The sequence below is a fragment of the Scyliorhinus canicula genome, chromosome 12, assembly GCF_902713615.1.
Source record: "Scyliorhinus canicula chromosome 12, sScyCan1.1, whole genome shotgun sequence".
Lineage (NCBI taxonomy): Eukaryota > Metazoa > Chordata > Chondrichthyes > Carcharhiniformes > Scyliorhinidae > Scyliorhinus > Scyliorhinus canicula.
The window spans coordinates 53,816,304-53,835,024 of record NC_052157.1 but is presented as its reverse complement, the minus strand read 5'-3'; the positions used below and the strand labels follow the sequence as shown (position 1 = coordinate 53,835,024).

The window sequence follows — 18,721 nt, the reverse complement described above, 5'->3', positions numbered from 1 at the left end:
GTGGGGTGTTTGCTGGTGCTGGCTTTCATTCTCTGTCTGTCTCCCATTCACAATGGCTTTTGTCTGAGGGCAGAGTGGGGGATTCCATTCTGTGTGTGTGTGCAGGGGAGCTGGGTAAGCGGGAGAGGGCACACAGACAGACAGACAGACTGCCGAGGGACCCTCACTATCGCTGCGGTGGGCTGGCATTGCCTCAATCCAAGGCAAGAGGAGTGGAGGCTGCGAGAGGAGCAGAGAGACCAGCCAGCGCGTTGCTCCACTCCCTCTCTCTCCCCCTCCCTCCCGACAGACGGAGACCAAGCATTGAAAGCGGAAAAGGGGAGACTCTCCGTCTGAATCCTCCTGTGAGACTCTTGGTCACTGAGCTGAGAATAAACGGGAAAGGGGGGGGGGGGGGGGGGGGCAGAGAATTAAATCGATTGGCGCCCACTACGCCTGTACAGTGTCCGCTCATCGCTGCGAGATCAGAGCGGGCTGAACGCATTCCCAGACCGGAGATTGGATGTCACGGGGCACCGTGCGAGGGGGGTAACGGGCGAGGCAGTTTCCGCTGTCATCCTGCCCTACCCGTGGGTGCCATGTCGCCTGCTACCCAACCTCCGCTAAAGCTTCTGGCATCGGCTCCTTCTCTTCCTGATGGTGGTGAGTGTTCTGTCTTTCAATACTCTCTCTCTCTCTCCATCTCTCTCCTACTCTCCCTCACACTCTCTCTCTCAGTCTCCGTGTCTCTCTCTTCTCGCTCTGTATCTCTCCCTCTCCCACCCTCACCCTCTCCATCTCAGTCTCCCTGTTTCTCTCTCTCACTGTCTCTATCCTCCCCTCTGTCTCGCTATCTCCATCTCTCTCTGTCTGTCTGCCTTTCTCTCTCCTTCCATCTCTGTCTCCCTCCGTCTATCTCTCTCTCTCTCTGTGACTGTCTTTCTCTGACTCTTTTTCTTTCTTTGACTCGCTTTCTCTATCTATCTGTGTGGCTCTCTCTCTGTGTGACTCCGTCTCTCTCTGTCTGTCTTTCTCTGCGTCTCTGTCTGTCTGTCTCTATCTATCTGTGTGTCTCTCTCTGGCCCTTTCTATCTCTGTGTCTCTGTCTGTCTGTCTCTCTCTATCTGTGTATATGTCTCTCTCTCTGGCCCTTTCGCTCTCCGTCTCTGTGTGTCTCGCTCTTTCTGTCACTCTCCCTACCTGTGTGTGTCTCTCTCTCTCTGGCTCTCTCACTCTCTACCTCTGTGTGTGTCTCTCTCTGTCTCTCTCTCTATCTGTGTGTATCTCTCTCTTTGGCCCTCTCGTTCTCTGTCTGTCTGTCTCTATTTGTCTATCTTGGTGTCTCTCACTATCTGTCTCTCTGTGAGGCTCTCTCTCTGTCCCTCTTGCTCACTCTATCTCTGTGTCTGCATCTGTCTGTCTGTCTCTTGTCTCGCTGTCTGTCTCTCTCTCTATCTCTCTGTGTGTGTCTCTCTCTCTGGCCCTGTCAATCTCTCTATCTCTGTGTCTCTGTCTGTCTGTCTCTATTTGTCTATTTCTTGTCTCGCTGTCTGTCTGTCTCTATCTGTCTATCTCTGTGTCTCTCTCTATCAGTCCCTCTGTGTGTGTCTCTCTCTCTGGTCCTGTCACTCTCTCTATCTCTGTCTCTCTGTCTGTCTGTCTCTATCTGTCTCTGTGTGTCTCTTTCTATCTGTCTCTCTATGTGGCTCCCCCTCTCTCTGGCCCTGTCCCGGGTGAGCCGGACTTGAGGATGAGTCGCACTCACACTGCCCTCTGACCCACTCTGAGGGCCAGTCATTCACAGGACAGCCTCCACACACCATCCCGTGTCCCGCTGCAGCCTTTCCGTGTCCCAGGCGGGGTCACAGTGCACATTCCAGTCACTCAGGCTCTGGGATCAGCCCCTGCTGGTCCGCCCTCCCACCTGCTCACTGTGACCGAGGTCACACTGAGGAGATGTCCCTTAGTAAAGAAGCTGGTGACGGTCCTCGGACCTGGAGGCTTGTTTGATGCTGACTGAAATGTATTTCTGATTGTATGAATGTTTTTTCATCCTGGGAGACAGGACTTTGTGACTGAGGACAGAGTGACCCCCACCCCGGGTCAGTCCACCAGCTGCCGCCTCAGTGTGTCGTTTCATTCCCACAGCACCTCCCACACGTCCCAAAGCCCCTCAGCCAACCCAGCACTTTGGGCACAGCAAGATCCCACATACAGCAATGTGAAAGAGACCCAGGCCGTCCGATTTTTCAGGAATGTTCTTTGAAGAATGAATATTCGGTCTCAGGACACCAGGCAGAACCCTGGCACCCCTCCCTCGACAATGCGGCAACCCTCCAGTACTGACCCTCTGACAGTGCAGCACTCCCTCAGTACTGACCCTCCACAGTGCAGCATTCCCTCAGTACTGACCCTCCGACAGTGCAGCACTCCCTCAGTACTGACCCTCTGACAGTGCAGCACTCCCTCAGTACTGACCCTTTGACAGTGGAACACTCCCTCAGTACTGACCCTTTGACAGTGGAACACTCCCTCAGTACTGACCCTCTGACAGTGCAGCACTCCCTCAGTACTGACCCTCCGACAATGCAGCATTCCCTCAGTACTGACCCTCCGACAGTGCAGCACTCCCTCAGTACTGACCCTCTGACAGTGCAGCACTCCCTCAGTACTGACCCTCAGACAGTGCAGCTCTCCCTCAGTACTGACCCTTTGACAGTGGAACACTCCCTCAGTACTGACCCTCTGACAGTGCAGCACTCCTTCAGTACTGATCCTCTGACAGTGCAGCACTCCCTCAGTACCGACCCTCTGACAATGCAGCACTCCCTCAGTACTGACCCTCTGACAGTGCAGCACTCCCTCAGTACTGACCCTCAGACAGTGCAGCTCTCCCTCAGTACTGACCCTTTGACAGTGCAGCAGTCCCTCAGCACTGACCCTCTGACAGTGCAGCACTCCCTCAGTACTGACCCTTTGACAGTGGAACACTCCCTCAGTACTAACCCTCTGACAGTGCAGCACTCCCTCAGTACTGACCCTTTGACAGTGGAACACTCCCTCAGTACTGACCCTTTGACAGTGGAACACTCCCTCAGTACTGACCCTTTGACAGTGGAACACTCCCTCAGTACTAACCCTCTGACAGTGCAGCACTCCCTCAGTACTGACCCTTTGACAGTGGAACACTCCCTCAGTACTGACCCTTTGACAGTGGAACACTCCCTCAGTACTGACCCTCTGACAGTGCAGCTCTCCCTCAGTACTGACCCTCTGACAGTGGAACACTCCCTCAGTACTGACCCTTTGACAGTGGAACACTCCCTCAGTACTGTCCCTTTGACAGTGCAGCAGTCCCCCAATCCTGACCCTCCGACAGTGCAGCACTCCCTCAGTACTGACTCTCGGACAGTGCAGCACTCCCTCAGTACTGACTATCCGACAGTGCGGCACTACCTCATGACTGACCCTCTGACAGTGCAGCATTCCCTTAATGCTGACTCTCTGACAGGGCGGCACTCCCTCAGTACTGACCCTCCTACAGTGCAGCAATCCCTCAGTACTGACCCTCTGACACTGCAGCACTCGCTCAGTACTGACCCTCTGACAGTGCAGCACTCCCTCAGTACCGACCCTCTGACAGTGCAGCACTCCCTCAGTACTGACCCTCTGACAGTGCAGCACTCCCTCAGTACTGACCCTCTGACAGTGCAGCACTCCCTCAGTACTGACCCTATTATCACTGGTTTCTTTCAGGCTCTCCGTCTATCTCACTCTTCACCGCTCTTTGTCTCTCTCTGTCTCTGTCTCTCTCTCTGTCTATCCCTCCCTCCACTTCTCTCTGTCGGGCAAGATGGACACATGGAATTGTGATATAATAGCCATCACGGAGACGTAGTTGAGGGAGGGGCAGGATTGCTAGTTCAGCATCCTGAGACTTAGAATCTTCAGGCGAGTAAGAGGAGGGGGTAAAAGAGGTGGAGGGATTGCATTATTAGTCAAGGAGTTAGTTACTGCGGTGAGGAGAGATGATGCCTTGGAGCGGGCATCAAATGAAGCTTTGTAGGTAGAGCTCAGGAATAAAAAAGGGACAGCCACATTGCTCAGTGTTTATTATAGACCCCAGATAGCGGCAAATTGAGGAGCAAATATGTGCAAAATTCACAGAGGTGTGTAAAAAAAAAAATAGGGTAATTATATGTTTGGTGATTTCAACTTTCTAAACATTAATTGGGGATAGTCATCGTGCTAAGGTCTTGGATGGAATGGAGTTCTTAAAATGTATACAGGAGAACCTTTTAGCTCAATATGTAGAGGAGCCAAGAAGGGGCAGTGCAGTGCTGGACCTAATTCTGCGGAATGAAGCCAGACAGGTGGTTGAGGTGGTGGGGGAGCATTTTGGTGATAGCGACCTTAATATGGTACAATTTAAGGTTGTTATGGAGAAAGAAATAGATAAGTTGCAAAAAAAGGTTTGGGATTGGTGGATTTTAGTCAAATAAAGCACGAATAAGGGAAAAGAATTGTACAGACTGGATAGTTGATTGCTGGGAGGTATGTTTCCCGGGATGTTTATGTGTTGTAACCAGTTTTGATACATGTTTGTAATTGATGTGACCATCAATTCACTAGACACACGATTGGAAGTAAACTGTGGTTGTAATAGTCTTACAACTGAGCCAGCCTGCGACCAGAGGAACTGAGAGCAGCACTTTATACTTCTGGTTAATGGGAGGAGCTATGGGCGGAGCCAAGGGTGAAGCCCAGTACAAGCTCCTCATCTCCCCCTATGGGCAAAGCCGTGCAACGGCTCACATACAGAGCCCACAAGGACATAATACAACGCAATGCAATTCAGTGTGAATTACAATGCAGCAGAATATACCACATTCACCCCCTGTAAAAAATCAAGTCCGGCAGGGGTGACGGGTCTACAAATTGAGTCGGTCCGGTGGCCGAATCGTCCTTTGGGATTGGCGGAGCAGCGGGGTTGCAGCCTCTTCGGGTGGCTGGGTGGTGACGATCGGCATGGGTATGACGGTGGACTCCGGCGGTGTTTCGGCCCGAGCTTCATTCCTGACCGGTGCGACGGGGGGCGCAGGAAACCTATAGGCGCGGGGGCGCCGAGCGTGGGCAGGAAACCTATAGGCACGGGGCTGATGAGCGTGGGCAGGAAACCTATAGGCGCAGGGGGTTGGGTGGGGTGTAGTGTGAGGGGTACCTCGGCGGTGGTATCGCAGGCGCCAGGTCCTGGAGGGAAACGGTGTCCTGACGGCCGTCGGGGTATTCAATGAAGGTGTATTGGGGGTTTGAATGAAGCAGTAGTACCCTCTCTACTAGCGGGTCTGTTTTGTGTGCCCGGACGTGCTTCCGGAGGAGAACCGGGCCCGGTGTCCTCAACCAGGATGGGAGCAAAACCCCCGTGGTAGTGCCCCTAGGGAAAACAAATAGTCTGGTTGGTGGCGGTGCACAGGAGGGACCTAATTGCATGGAGCGTGTCGGGGAGGACCTCCTCCCAATGGGAGGTCGGGGATTCCTGGACCGGAGGGTCAGTAGGACGGTCTTCCAGACCGTCGCGTTCTCCCTCTCCACCTGCCCGTTCCCCCTGGGGTTGTAGCTGGTAGTCCTGCTCGAGGCGATGCCCTTGTCGAGCAGGTACTGACGCGGCTCGTCGCTCATACAGGACAAACCCCTTTTGCTGTGTACGTAGCTGGGGAAACCGAACAGGGTGAAGATACTGTGCAGGGCTCTGATGACTGTGTGGGAGGTCATATCGGGGCACGGGATGGCAAACGGGAAGCGGGAGAATTCATCGATGACGTTCAGAAAGTACACATTTCGATTGGTCGAGGGGAGTGGCCCTTTGAAATTGATGCTCAAGCGTTCAAAGGGCCGGGATGCCTTTACCAGGTGGGCTCTGTCTGGTCTATAGAAGTGCGGTTTGCACTCCGCGCAGATCGGGCAATCCCTGGTGATGGCTTTTACCTCCTCGGTGGAGAAAGGCAGATTTCGGGCTTTGACGTAGTGGGCGAGTCGGGTGACCCCCGGGTGGCAGAGGTCATTGTGGATAGCTTTCAGGCGGTCGTCTTGCGCGCTGGGGCATGTGCCGCGGGACAGTGCATCTGGGGGCTCGTTGAGCTTCCCCGGTCGATACATATCGTAATTGTAGGTGGAGAGTTCGATCCTCCACCGCAGGATTTTATCATTTTTAATTTTGCCCCTTTGCGAGTTGTCAAACATGAAAGCAACCGATCTTTGGTCGGTGATGATGGTGAGCCTCCTACCGGCGAGGTAGTGCCTCCAGTGCCGTACGGCTTTCACAATGGCTTGACTTCTTTTTCGACCGAGGAGTGTCGAAGTTCCGAAGCGGAGAGGGTTCGGGAGAAGAAGGCGACTGGTCTCCCTGCCTGATTCAGAGTGGCGGCGAGAGCGACCTCTGAGGCGTTGCTCTCCACCTGGAAGGGGACGGATTCATCCACCGCCCGCATGGCCGCTTTGGCGATGTCCTCCTTGATGCAGTTGAAGGCCTGGCGGGCCTCAACTGATAGAGGAAAGAGTGTGGTCTTAAATAGTGGGTGGGCTTTGTCCGCATACTGAGGGACCCACTGGGCATAATAAGAGAAAAATCCCAGGCACCTCTTGAGGGCCCTGGGACAATGAGGGAGAGGGAGTTGTAAGAGGGGGGCGCATACGGTCCGGGTTGGGGCCCAGGACTCCGTTTTCCACGACGTAGCCGAGGATGGCTAGCCTGGTAGTGCGGAAAACGCATTTCTCCGTATTATAAGTGAGATTAAGTTTCTGGGCAGTTTGGAGAAATCGGTGGAGGTTGGCGTTGTGGTCCTGCTGATCATGGCCGCAGATGGTGACATTATCCAAGTACGGAAATGTTGCCTGCAGCCGGTACTGGTCCACCATTCGGTCCATTGCTCGTTGGAACACCGAGACCACATTCGTGACGCCAAAGGGGACCCGGAGGAAATGGAAGAGGCGGCCATCGGCCTCGAATGCCGTGTAGTGGCGGTCGTCCGGGCGGATTGGGAGCTGGTGGTATGCAGACTTCAGATCCACGGTGGAAAATATGCGGTACTGGGCGATCTGATTAACCATGTCTGCAATCCTGGGGAGGGGGTACGCATCGAGGAGCGTGAACCGGTTAATGGTTTGGCTGTAATCAACCACCATCCGGAACTTTTCCCCGGTCTTGACGACCACCACCTGAGCTCTCCAGGGGCTGTTACTGGCCTCTATGATTCCCTCATGTAGGAGCCGCTGGACCTCGGCTCTAATAAATACCCTGTCCTGCTGGCTGTACCTCCTGCTGCAGGTGGCTACGGGTTTGCAGTTCGGAGTGAGGTTAGCAAAGAGTGGAGGGGGGGGGGGGGGGTCGATTTTTAGCATCGCTAGACTGCAGACAGTGAGCGGCGGTAGGGGTCCGCCGAAGCTGAGTGTGAGGGTCTTGAGATTACATTGGAAGTCGAGTCCAAGTAAGAGTGGGGCGTACGTACAGCTGGAAATTAGAGTAGCTGGCGCCCTGAATCGTCCTGAGGTGAGGGAGATAGTTTGCCGTGCAGGGAAGACAGGGAGCGAACAGCGTCTTACCAGGTCAGGATGTACGATGTACGCGGTGCTCCCGGAGTCGAAGAGACACGGTGTCCTGTACCCGTTGATTTTAACGGACATCATCGAGCTCTGGAGGTGTTTCGGACGCGACTGGTCCAACGTGAGTTGCGGGTAGTCGGCGGCTCGATCAGCAGTGCTGGAGCGGCCCCGTGATGACTGTCCGCTGAGGTCGTAGTCGTCGAGATGAGATTCGGAGGCTGGAGAAGATGGCGCCCAAGATGGCCGCCCCCGTGGATCACACGTAGCGGGCGGAGAAGAAGATGGCGTCCAAGATGGTGGTCCCCATGAGTTGCAGTGGCCGGCCGCGTGGAGGAGGGTTGCCAAGATGGCGGCCCCCATGAGTCGCACATGTCGGGTGGGGGCGGAGTCGGTAGACACGCTGCAGCATTACGGGGCCTGCGGGTTTGGGAGGCGAGTGCTCTGGACTGCGGGGGAGTTTGGAGTTTTCGACTTAGCCAGGCATACTCGGGCATAGTGTTCTTTGTGACCGCAGTTGCTGCAGGTCGCATTGCAGGCCGGGCAGTGCTGCCATGGGTGTTGGGGCTGTCCTGTCCACAAAAATGGCACGCTGGTGCTGCATAGTGGGTGGGTGGCTGTGCAATGCAGGCCTGGGGCAGTCGCTGGTCGGGGGCCCACGATGGGGTCGCCTGGTCCACGGGGAATGAGTTCAAACTGCAGAACGAGACCTCCATGGTTGTAGCTAACTCTACAGTGTCCTCCAAGTTCTGGGCCCCTTTTTCAAGCAACCGTTGACGCACATAGTTGGACCTGAGCCCTGCAACGTATACATCACGTACAGCGATTTCCATATGCTGGGCGGCTGTTACAGCCTGAACATTGCAGTCCCGAGCAAGGGCTTTTAAATCGTGCAGAAAGTCTTTCAGCGACTCCGCGGGGCGCTGGCGGCGGGTCGTGAAAATGTGCCGCGCGTAGACCTCGTTGATGGGCCGCACGTACATTCGGTCGAGCATGGCCAGGGCCTCAGTATATGAGGTGGTGCAATTAAGTTGCGTTGAGATATGGTGGCTCACCCTTGCGTGCAGTAGGCTGAGTTTCTGCTCCTCTGTAGCCTCGGAAGTGCTTGAATCAGCCAGGTAGGCCTTGAAACATCGAAGCCAGTGTAGGAAGATTTCCTTTGCCTCTGCAGCCTGCGGGTCGAGTTCTAGTCGATCAGGTTTGAGGGCTGATTCCATAGTAGTTTTCTTCAAGTTTTCTAAGACTATTAAATTGATGTGACCTTCAATTCACTAGACACACGATTGGAAATAAACTGTGGTTTTAAAAGTCTTACAACTGAGCCAGCCTGCGACCAGAGGAACTGAGAGCAGGCTCACACGGCTGCAGCACTTTATACTTCCGGTTAGTGGGAGGAGCCATGGGCGGAGTCATGGGGGAGCCAAGGGTGAAGCCCAGTACAAGCTCCTCATCTCCCCCTATGGGCAGAGCCGCGCAATTACAATGCAATATAATTCATCACAGTAATAAAATACATTTTAAGAAAAAGGAGAGCAAAGACGGGATACGCGAAAGCTCTGGCTGGTAAAAGGAGGGAAAATCCCAAGATATTCTGTAAGTATATCAATGGGAAGAGGATAACTAGGGAAAGATTAGGGCCCATAGGGACCAAAGGTGCTGTTGATGTAGGTGGAGCCAGAGGACATTGGTAGCATGTTGAATGAATACTTCACATCTGTCTTCACCCAATAGAATGAGGAGGTCAATATGGAACCCAGGGAGAGAGACTGTGAGGTACGTGAGCAAATTGTCATAGGGAGTGACAAGGTATTGGAGGTATTGGCAGGCTTAAAAGTGAACAGTTCTCCAGTCCAGGTGAATTGTGTCCCAGACTGCTGTGGAAGGCAAGGGAGGAGATTGCAAGGGCTCTGATCCAAATTTCTAATTTGTCTCTGACCATGGGGGAGGTGCCAGAGGACGGGGGGGGGGGGGGGGGGGGGACAGATAATGTGGTCCCACTATTTAAGGAAGGTTGTAGAGATAAGCCAGGGACCTACGCACCAGTGAGTCCCGCGTCAGTGGTAGGGAAAGTATTGGAGAAAGGTCTGAAGGACAGAATCTATCTCCACTTGGAGAGGCACGGTTTGATCAGGAATAGTCAGTGTGGCTTTGCCAGAGGGAGGCCATGCCTGACAAATTTGATTGAATGTTTGAGCATGTGACCAGGTGTGTAGATGAGGGTAGTGCAGTTGATGTAGTTTACGTGGATTTTAGTGAAGCCTTTGACAAGGTTCCACATGGGAGACGTACAAAGAAGGCAAATACATATGGGATACAGGATAACTTGATAAGCTGGATTCAAAATGGGCTCAGTTGTAGTAGACAGAGGCTGCTTTAGTGACTGGAAGCCAGTATCCAGTGGCGTATCACAGGAATCTGTGCTGGGTCCGCTACTGTTTGTCATTTATATAAACTATGATGCAGATGACGCAGCGTTTTACGACGGCGTCATCTGGCCCCTAGGATCAGGGGTGCTGCACTGCACAGGGGGCCAGCATGGCACTGAAGCCGAGTTCGCACATGCGCGCCACGACCGGCCTGAGTCCGTGCATGCACGTAGGTTGCCTTCCCCGCGCTGGCCCCTGGGTAACATTGCGGAGCCCTACAGGTGCCGGTGCGGAGGAACATAGGCCCCCCCAGGGATAAGCTGCGGGCCTGGCCAACGTGGACCCCACCCTCCCCCACACCAGGGCGCCCCCCGCAGCATGAACGGCGAGGTCCTGCCAGGTAGGACCACATGTGAACGGTGCCAGCGGGACTCGGCCGAATTCAGCGGGCATTCGGCCCTTCGCGGAGAATCGTCGGGGGTGGGGGGGAGCTGCGTTGAGCGTTGGAGATTTGGCGGAGAGGCGTTGGAGCGGTGTCGCGTGATTCCCCCCCCCCCCCCCCCCCCCCCCCCCCCCCCCCCGGCGATTCTCCGACGCGGGGTCGGAAAATCTTGCCCAGTAAGTTTGCAGATGACACAAAGATTGGCTGGGTGGTTAACAGTGAGAATGAGTGTCTTGGTTTACATGAATATATAGATGGGATGGACAAATGGCAGAAAAGTGGCAGATGGAATTTATCCCTGAAAAGTGTATGGTGGTACACTTTGGGAAGGAGTAATTTGACAAGGAAGTATTTAATGAATGGCCTGACACTGGTGAGAGCAGCTGTTTCCCTTATTTGCAGGGTCAGATTCAAGGGGACGCAAGTTCAAGGTGAGGGGCAGGAGGTTTGAGGGGTATTTGAGGGAAAACCTTTTTACCCAGAGTGTGGTGATGGTCTGGAATGCACTGCCTGGAAGGGTGCTAGAGGCGGATTGCCTCACATCCTTTAAAAAGTACCTGGATGAGCATTTGGCGCGTCATAATATTAAAGGCAATGGGGCAAGTAGCAAAAGTAGATAGGTCAGGTGTTTTTCATGCGCCAGTGCAGACTTGATGGGCTGAAGGGCCTCTTCTCCACTGTATTATTCTGTGATTCTCTGTCTCTCTCCAACTTTCTTTCTCTCTCTCTCGTTCCACTTCGCTCTGTCTCTCTCCACCTGTCTCTCACGCTCTCCACTTCATAGAATTTACAGTGCAGAAAGAGGCCATTCGGCCCATCGAGTCTTCACCGGCTCTTGGAAAGAGCACCCTACCCAAGCCCACACCTCCACCCTATCCCCACAACCCTGCAACCCCACCCAACACTAAGGGCAATTTAGCATGGCCAAGCCACCTAACCTGCACATCTTTGGACTGTGGGAGGCAACAGGAGCACCCGGAGGAAACCCATGCAGACACAGGGAGAACGTGCAGATTCCGCACAGACAGTGACCCAAGTCGGGTATCGAACCTGGGACCTGGAGCTGTGAAGCAATTGTGCTAATCACTTGATGTGACCATCAATTCACAAGACACGAGATTGGACGTGAACAGTGGTTTTAATAGTCTTACAACAGAGCCTGCCATGACGAGATGAACTGGCAGCAGGCTCACAACTGCTGATCTTTATACTTCCGGTTAGTGGGAGGAGCCATGGGCGGAGCCAAGGGTGGAGCCCAATACAAACTCCTCATCTCCCCCTATGGGCAGAGCCGCGCAACTGCACGTATACAGAGCTTACATAGACACAATACATATAATGCAACACAGTGTGAATTACTAGGCTTAGAATTCACCACATTCACCCCCGAGAGAGCGGGCCCGAGAGAGCGGGTCCGAGAGAACGGGTCCGAGAGAGCGGGTCCGAGAGAGCGGGTCCGAGAGAGCGGGTCCGAGAGAACGGGTCCGAGAGAGCGGGTCCGAGAGAGCGGGTCCGAGAGAACGGGTCCGAGAGAGCGGGTCCGAGCGAGCGGGTCCGAGAGAGCGGATCCGAGAGAGCGGATCCGAGCGAGCAAGTGCGAGAGAACGGGCCTGAGAGAGCGGGTCTGAGAGAGCGGTTCCGAGAGAGCGGATCCGAGCGAGCAAGTGCGAGAGAACGGGCCTGAGAGAGCGGGTCCGAGAGAGCGGGTCCGAGAGAGCGGGTCCGGGAGCGCAGGTCCGAGCGAGCGAGTGTTAGAGCGCGAGAGTCCGAGAACGGGCCCGAGAGAGTGGGTCTGAGAGAGCTGGTCCAAAGGAGCGGTTCCGAGCGAGCGGGTCCGGGAGCGCAGGTCCGAGTGAGCGAGTGAGTGTTACAGCGCGAGAGTCTGAGAACGGGCCCGAGAGAGTGGGTCTGAGAGAGCGGGTCCGAGGGAGTGGGTCCGGGAGCGCAGGTCCGAGCGAGCGAGTGCAAGAGCGCGAGCGCGAGAGTCCGAGAACGGGCCCGAGAGAGCCGGTCTCAGAGAGCGGGCCCGAGAGAGCGGGTCCGAGAGAGCGGGTCCGAGAGAGCGGCTCCGAGGGAGCGGGTCCGAGAGAGCGGGTTTGAGAGAGCGGGTCCGAGAGAGGGGATCCGAGAGAGCGGATCCGAGAGAGCGGGTCCGAGAGAGCGGGTCCGAGCGAGCGGATCCGAGAGAGCGGGTCCGAGAGAGCGGGTCCGAGCGAGCGGGTCCGAGAGAACGGGTCCGAGAGAGCGGGTCCGAGAGAGCGGGTCCGAGCGAGCGGGTCCGAGCGAGCGGGTCCGAGCGAGCGGGCCCGAGGGAGCGGGCCCGAGAGAGCGGGTCCGAGCGAGCGGGTCCGAGCGAGCGGGTCCGAGGGAGAGGGTCCGAGGGAGCGAGGGTCCAATAGAGCGGGTCCGAGAGAGCGGGTCCGAGAGAGCGGGTCCGAGGGAGCGGGTCCGAGAGAGCGAGGGTCCAATAGAGCGGGTCCGAGAGAACGGGTCCGAGAGAGCGGGTCCGAGAGAGCGGGTCCGAGGGAGCGAGTGAGTGTTACAGCGCGAGAGTCTGAGAACGGGCCCGAGAGAGTGGGTCTGAGAGAGCGGGTCCGAGGGAGTGGGTCCGGGAGCGCAGGTCCGAGCGAGCGAGCGAGTGCAAGAGCGCGAGCGCGAGAGTCCGAGAACGGGCCCGAGAGAGCCGGTCTGAGAGAGCGGGCCCGAGAGAGCGGGTCCGAGAGAGCGGCTCCGAGGGAGCGGGTCCGAGAGAGCGGGTCCGAGAGAGCGGGTCCGAGAGAGCGGGTCCGAGAGAGCGGATCCGAGAGAGCGGGTCCGAGAGAGCGGGTCCGAGAGAGCGGGTCCGAGAGAGCGGGTCCGAGAGAGCGGGTCCGAGAGAGCGGGCCCGAGAGAGCGGGTCCGAGAGAGCGGATCCGAGAGAGCGGGTCCGAGCGAGCGGGTCCGAGAGAACGGGTCCGAGAGAGCGGGTCCGAGCGAGCGGGTCCGAGCGAGCGGGTCCGAGCGAGCGGGCCCGAGGGAGCGGGCCCGAGAGAGCGGGTCCGAGCGAGCGGGTCCGAGCGAGCGGGTCCGAGCGAGCGGGTCCGAGGGAGAGGGTCCGAGGGAGCGAGGGTCCGAGAGAGCGGGTCCGAGAGAGCGGGTCCGAGAGAGCGAGTCCGAGGGAGCGGGTCCGAGAGAGCGAGGGTCCAATAGAGCGGGTCCGAGAGAACGGGTCCGAGAGAGCGGGTCCGAGAGAGCGGGTCCGAGGGAGCGGGTCCGAGAGAGCGGGTCCGAGAGAGCGGGTCCGAGGGAGCGGGTCCGAGAGAGCGGGTCCGAGAGAGCGGGTCCGAGAGAGCGGGTCCGAGGGAGCGGGTCCGAGGGAGCGGGTCCGAGGGAGCGGGTCCGAGAGAGCGGGTCCGAGGGAGCGGATCCGAGAGAGCGGGTCCGAGAGAGCGGGTCCGAGAGAGCGGGTCCGAGGGAGCGGGTCCGAGGGAGCGGGTCCGAGGGAGCGGGTCCGAGAGAGCGGGTCTGAGGGAGCGGGTCCGAGAGAGCGGGTCCGAGGGAGCGGGACCGAGAGAACGGGACCAAGCGAGCGGGTCCGAGAGAGCGAGTGTTAGAGCGCGAGAGTCCGAGAACGGGCCCGAGAGAGTGGGTCTGAGAGAGCTGGTCCGAAGGAGCGGTTCCGAGCGAGCGGGTCCGGGAGCGCAGGTCCGAGTGAGCGAGCGAGTGTTACAGCGCGAGAGTCTGAGAACGGGCCCGAGAGAGTGGGTCTGAGAGAGCGGGTCCGAGGGAGTGGGTCCGGGAGCGCAGGTCCGAGCGAGCGAGCGAGTGCAAGAGCGCGAGCGCGAGAGTCCGAGAACGGGCCCGAGAGAGCCGGTCTGAGAGAGCGGGCCCGAGAGAGCAGGTCCGAGAGAGCGGGTCCGAGAGAGCGGGTCCGAGGGAGCGGGTCCGAGAGAGCGGGTCCGAGAGAGCGGGTCCGAGAGAGCGGGTCCGAGAGAGGGGATCCGAGAGAGCGGATCCGAGAGAGCGGGTCCGAGAGAGCGGATCCGAGAGAGCGGGTCCGAGAGAGCGGGTCCGAGAGAGCGGGTCCGAGAGAACGGGCCCGAGAGAGCGGGTCCGAGAGAGCGGATCCGAGAGAGCGGATCCGAGCGAGCGGGTCCGAGAGAACGGGCCCGAGAGAGCGGGTCCGAGAGAGCGGGTCCGAGCGAGCGGGTCTGAGCGAGCGGGTCCGAGCGAGCGGGTCCGAGGGAGAGGGTCCGAGGGAGCGAGGGTCCAATAGAGCGGGTCCGAGAGAGCGGGTCCGAGGGAGCGGGTCCGAGAGAGCGAGGGTCCAATAGAGCGGGTCCGAGAGAGCGGGTCCGAGGGAGCGGGTCCGAGGGAGCGGGTCCGAGGGAGCGGGTCCGAGGGAGCGGGTCCGAGAGAGCGGGTCCGAGAGAGCGGGTCCGAGGGAGCGGGTCCGAGAGAGCGGGTCCGAGAGAGCGGGTCCGAGGGAGCGGTTCCGAGGGAGCGGGTGCGAGAGAACGGGTCCGAGAAAGTGGGTCCGAGGGAGCGGGACCGAGAGAACGGGTCCGAGAGAGCGGGTCCGAGAGAGCGGGTCCGAGAGAGCGGGACCAAGGGAGCGGGTCCGAGAGAGCGGATCCGAGAGAGCGGATCCGAGCGAGCAAGTGCGAGAGAACGGGCCTGAGAGAGCGGGTCTGAGAGAGCGGGTCCGAGAGAGCGGATCCGAGCGAGCAAGTGCGAGAGAACGGGCCTGAGAGAGCGGGTCCGAGAGAGCGGGGGTCCAATAGAGCGGGTCCGAGAGAGGGGGGGTCCGAGAGAGCGGGTCCGAGGGAGCGGGTCCGAGAGAGCGGATCCGAGCGAGCGGGTCCGAGCGAGCGGGTCCGAGAGAGCGGGTCCGAGAGAGCGGGTCCGAGGGAGCGGGTCCGAGGGAGCGGGTCCGAGGGAGCGGGTCCGAGAGAGTGGGTCTGAGAGAGCTGGTCCGAAGGAGCGGGTCCGAGGGAGCGGGTCCGAGGGAGCAGGTCCGAGAGAGCGGGTCCGAGGGAGCGGATCCGAGAGAGCGGATCCGAGCGAGCGGGTCCGAGGGAGCGGGTCCGAGAGAGTGGGTCCGAGGGAGCGGGTCCGAGAGAGCGGATCCGAGCGAGCGGGTCCGAGCGAGCGGGTCCGAGAGAGCGGGTCCGAGAGAGCGGGTCCGAGGGAGCGGGTCCGAGGGAGCGGGTCCGAGGGAGCGGGTCCGAGAGAGTGGGTCTGAGAGAGCGGGTCCGAAGGAGCGGTTCCGAGCGAGCGGGTCCGGGAGCGCAGGTCCGAGTGAGCGAGTGAGTGTTACAGCGCGAGAGTCTGAGAACGGGCCCGAGAGAGTGGGTCTGAGAGAGCGGGTCCGAGGGAGTGGGTCCGGGAGCGCAGGTCCGAGCGAGCGAGCGAGTGCAAGAGCGCGAGCGCGAGAGTCCGAGAACGGGCCCGAGAGAGCCGGTCCGAGAGAGCGGGTCCGAGGGAGCGGGTCCGAGAGAGCGGGTCCGAGAGAGCGGGTCCGAGAGAGCGGGCCCGAGAGAGCGGGTCCGAGAGAGCGGATCCGAGAGAGCGGATCCGAGCGAGCGGGTCCAAGAGAACGGGCCCGAGAGAGCGGGTCCGAGCGAGCGGGTCCGAGAGAACGGGCCTGAGAGAGCGGGTCCGAGAGAGCGGGTCCGAGGGAGCGGGTCCGAGGGAGCGGGTCCGAGAGAGCGGGTTTGAGAGAGCGGGTCCGAGAGAGGGGATCCGAGAGAGCGGATCCGAGAGAGCGGATCCGAGAGAGCGGGTCCGAGAGAGCGGGTCCGAGAGAGCGGGTCCGAGAGAGCGGGCCCGAGAGAGCGGGTCCGAGCGAGCGGGTCCGAGCGAGCGGGTCCGAGCGAGCGGGCCCGAGGGAGCGGGTCCGAGGGAGCGGGTCCGAGGGAGCGGGTCCGAGAGAGCGGGTCCGAGCGAGCGGGTCCGAGCGAGCGGGTCCGAGGGAGAGGGTCCGAGAGAGCGAGGGTCCAATAGAGCGGGTCCGAGAGAGCGGGTCCGAGAGAGCGGGTCCGAGAGCACGGGTCCGAGGGAGCGGGTCCGAGGGAGCGGGTCCGAGGGAGCGGGTCCGAGGGAGCGGGTCCGAGAGAGCGGGTCCGAGAGAGCGGGTCCGAGGGAGCGGGCCCGAGGGAGCGGGTCCGAGGGAGCGGGTCCGAGAGAGCGGGCCCGAGAGAGCGAGGGTCCAATAGAGCGGGTCCGAGAGAGCGGGTCCGAGAGAGCGGGTCCGAGAGAGCGGGTCCGACAGAGCGGGACCGAGAGAACGGGACCAAGCGAGCGGGTCCGAGAGAGCGGGACCAAGCGAGCGGGTCCGAGAGAGCGGGTCCGAGAGAGCGGGTCCGAGAGAGCGGGACCGAGAGAGCGGGACCGAGAGAGCGGGACCGAGAGAGCGGGACCGAGAGAGCGGGTCCGAGAGAACCGGTCCGAGAGAACGGGTCCGAAAGAGCAGGTCCAAGCGAGCAAGTGCGAGAGAGCGGGTCCGAGCGGGCGCGAGCGCGAGAGAACGGGCCCGAGCGAGCGGGTCCGAGAGCGCGGGTCCGAGAGAACGGGCCCGAGCGAGCGAGTGCGAGAGAGAGGGTCCGAGCGGGCAAGTGCGAGAGAGCGGGTCCGAGCGGGCGCGAGCGCGAGAGAACGGGCCCGAGCGAGCGGGTCCGAGAGAACGGGCCCGAGCGAGCGGGTCCGAGAGCGCGGGTCCGAGAGAACGGGCCCGAGCGGGCAAGTGCGAGAGAGCGGGTCCAAGAGAGCAGGTCCAACCGAGCGAGTGCGAGGGAGTCGGCCCGAGAGAGCGGGAGGGGACGCCGAGTGAGGTTAGCAAGGAGTGGAGGTAAGGGTCCGCCGAAACTGAGTGTGAGCCCAAGGCGAGGGAGATAGTTTGCTGTGCAGGGAAGATAGGGAGCGAACAGCGCCTTTTAACAGATCAGGAAGTACGAAGCTCTCGGTTCTCCCAGAGTCGAAGAGACACGGTGTACTGTACCCATTGATTTTAATGGACATCATCGAACTTTGGTCGTGCTTCGGGCGCGACTGGTCCAACGTGATTGCGTTGAGTTGCGGGTAGTCAGCGGCTCGATCAGCTGTGCTGGAGTGGCCCCGTGATGACTGTCCGCGCTTCAGACGCGACTGGTCCAACGTGATTGTGTTGAGTTGCGGGTAGTCGGCGGCTCGATCAGCTGTGCTGGAGTGGCCCGGTGATGACTGTCCGCGCTTCGGACGCGACTGGTCCAACGTGACTGCGTTGAGTTGCGGGTAGCCGGCGGCTCGATCAGCTGTGCAGGAGTGGCCCTGTGATGACTGTCCGCTGAGGTCGTAGTCTTCGATGTGAGTATTAGAGGTTGAAGAGGATGGAGACCAAGATGGCCGCCCCCATGAGTCGCACATGGCCGGCCGCATGGAGGAGGATTGCCAAGATGGCCGCCCCCATGAGTCGCACATGGCCGGCCGCATGGAAGAGGATTGCCAAGATGGCCGCCCCCATGAGTCGCATTTGGCCGGCCGCATGGAGGAGGATTGCCAAGGTGGCCGCTCCCATGAGTCGCACATGTCGGGTGGGGGCGGAGTCGGCATACAGGCTGCAGCATTTCGGGGCCTGCGGGCCTGTGAGTTTGGGAAGCGAGTGCTCTGGGCTGCGGGAGAGTTTGGAGAGGGGGATTTCTTCGCCAGGCAGACCCGGCATAGTGTCCTTTGCGACCGCAGCTGCTGCAGGTCGCGTTGCGGGCCGGGCAGTGCATCCGTGGGTGCTGGGGCTGCCCACAAAAATGGCACACTGGGGCTGTGTAGTGGGTGGGTGGCCGCGCGGCGCAGGCCTGGGGCAGTCGCTGGTCAGGGCCCCAGGATGGGATCGCTTGGTCTGCGGGGAACGAGGTGAGGCTGCGGAACGAGAGCTCCATGGTGGTAGCCAATTCTACCGAGTCCTCTAAGTTCTGGGCCCCTTTTTCGAGTAACCGCTGATGCACATAGTTTGACCTGAGCCCTGCCACATACACATTTCGGACAGCGAGCTCCATATGCTGTTCGGCTGATACAGCCTGATAATTACAGTCCCGAGCTAAAGCTTTTAAATCACGCAGGAATTCATCCAATGACTCCGCGGGGCACTGGCGGCGGGTCGTAAAAATGTGGTGCACGTAGACCTCGTTGATGGGCCTCACGTACATTCAATCTAGCATGGCTAGGGTCTCCGTAAACGAGGTAGTACTGTTAAGTTGAGTAGGGATACGGTGGCTCACCCTTGCGTGCAGTAGGCTGAGTTTCTCTGTAGTTTCTGATGTGCTTGATTCAGCCAGGTAGGCCTTGAAACATCTGAGCCAGTGTAGAAAGATTTCTTTAGCCTCTG

At 59.3% G+C, this 18,721-nt stretch overlaps 1 protein-coding gene across 6 annotated transcripts in view; it reads left to right on the top strand.

The window, feature by feature from the left end:
* The window catches only part of LOC119974221 (rho GTPase-activating protein 32-like), a 223,389-nt gene that overhangs the window by 70,393 nt on the left and 134,275 nt on the right, over positions 1-18,721 (top strand). Inside the window, exon 1 of one of the 6 annotated variants that reach the window (XM_038812980.1) lies at positions 393-642. The exons of the other annotated variants lie outside the window; for them this stretch is intronic. Within the exon in view, the coding sequence (XP_038668908.1) occupies positions 637-642 (6 nt within the window). The 5' untranslated portion in view covers positions 393-636. Of the gene's footprint in view, positions 1-392; positions 643-18,721 lie in introns of those variants that run through there. 6 annotated transcript variants of the gene reach the window in all.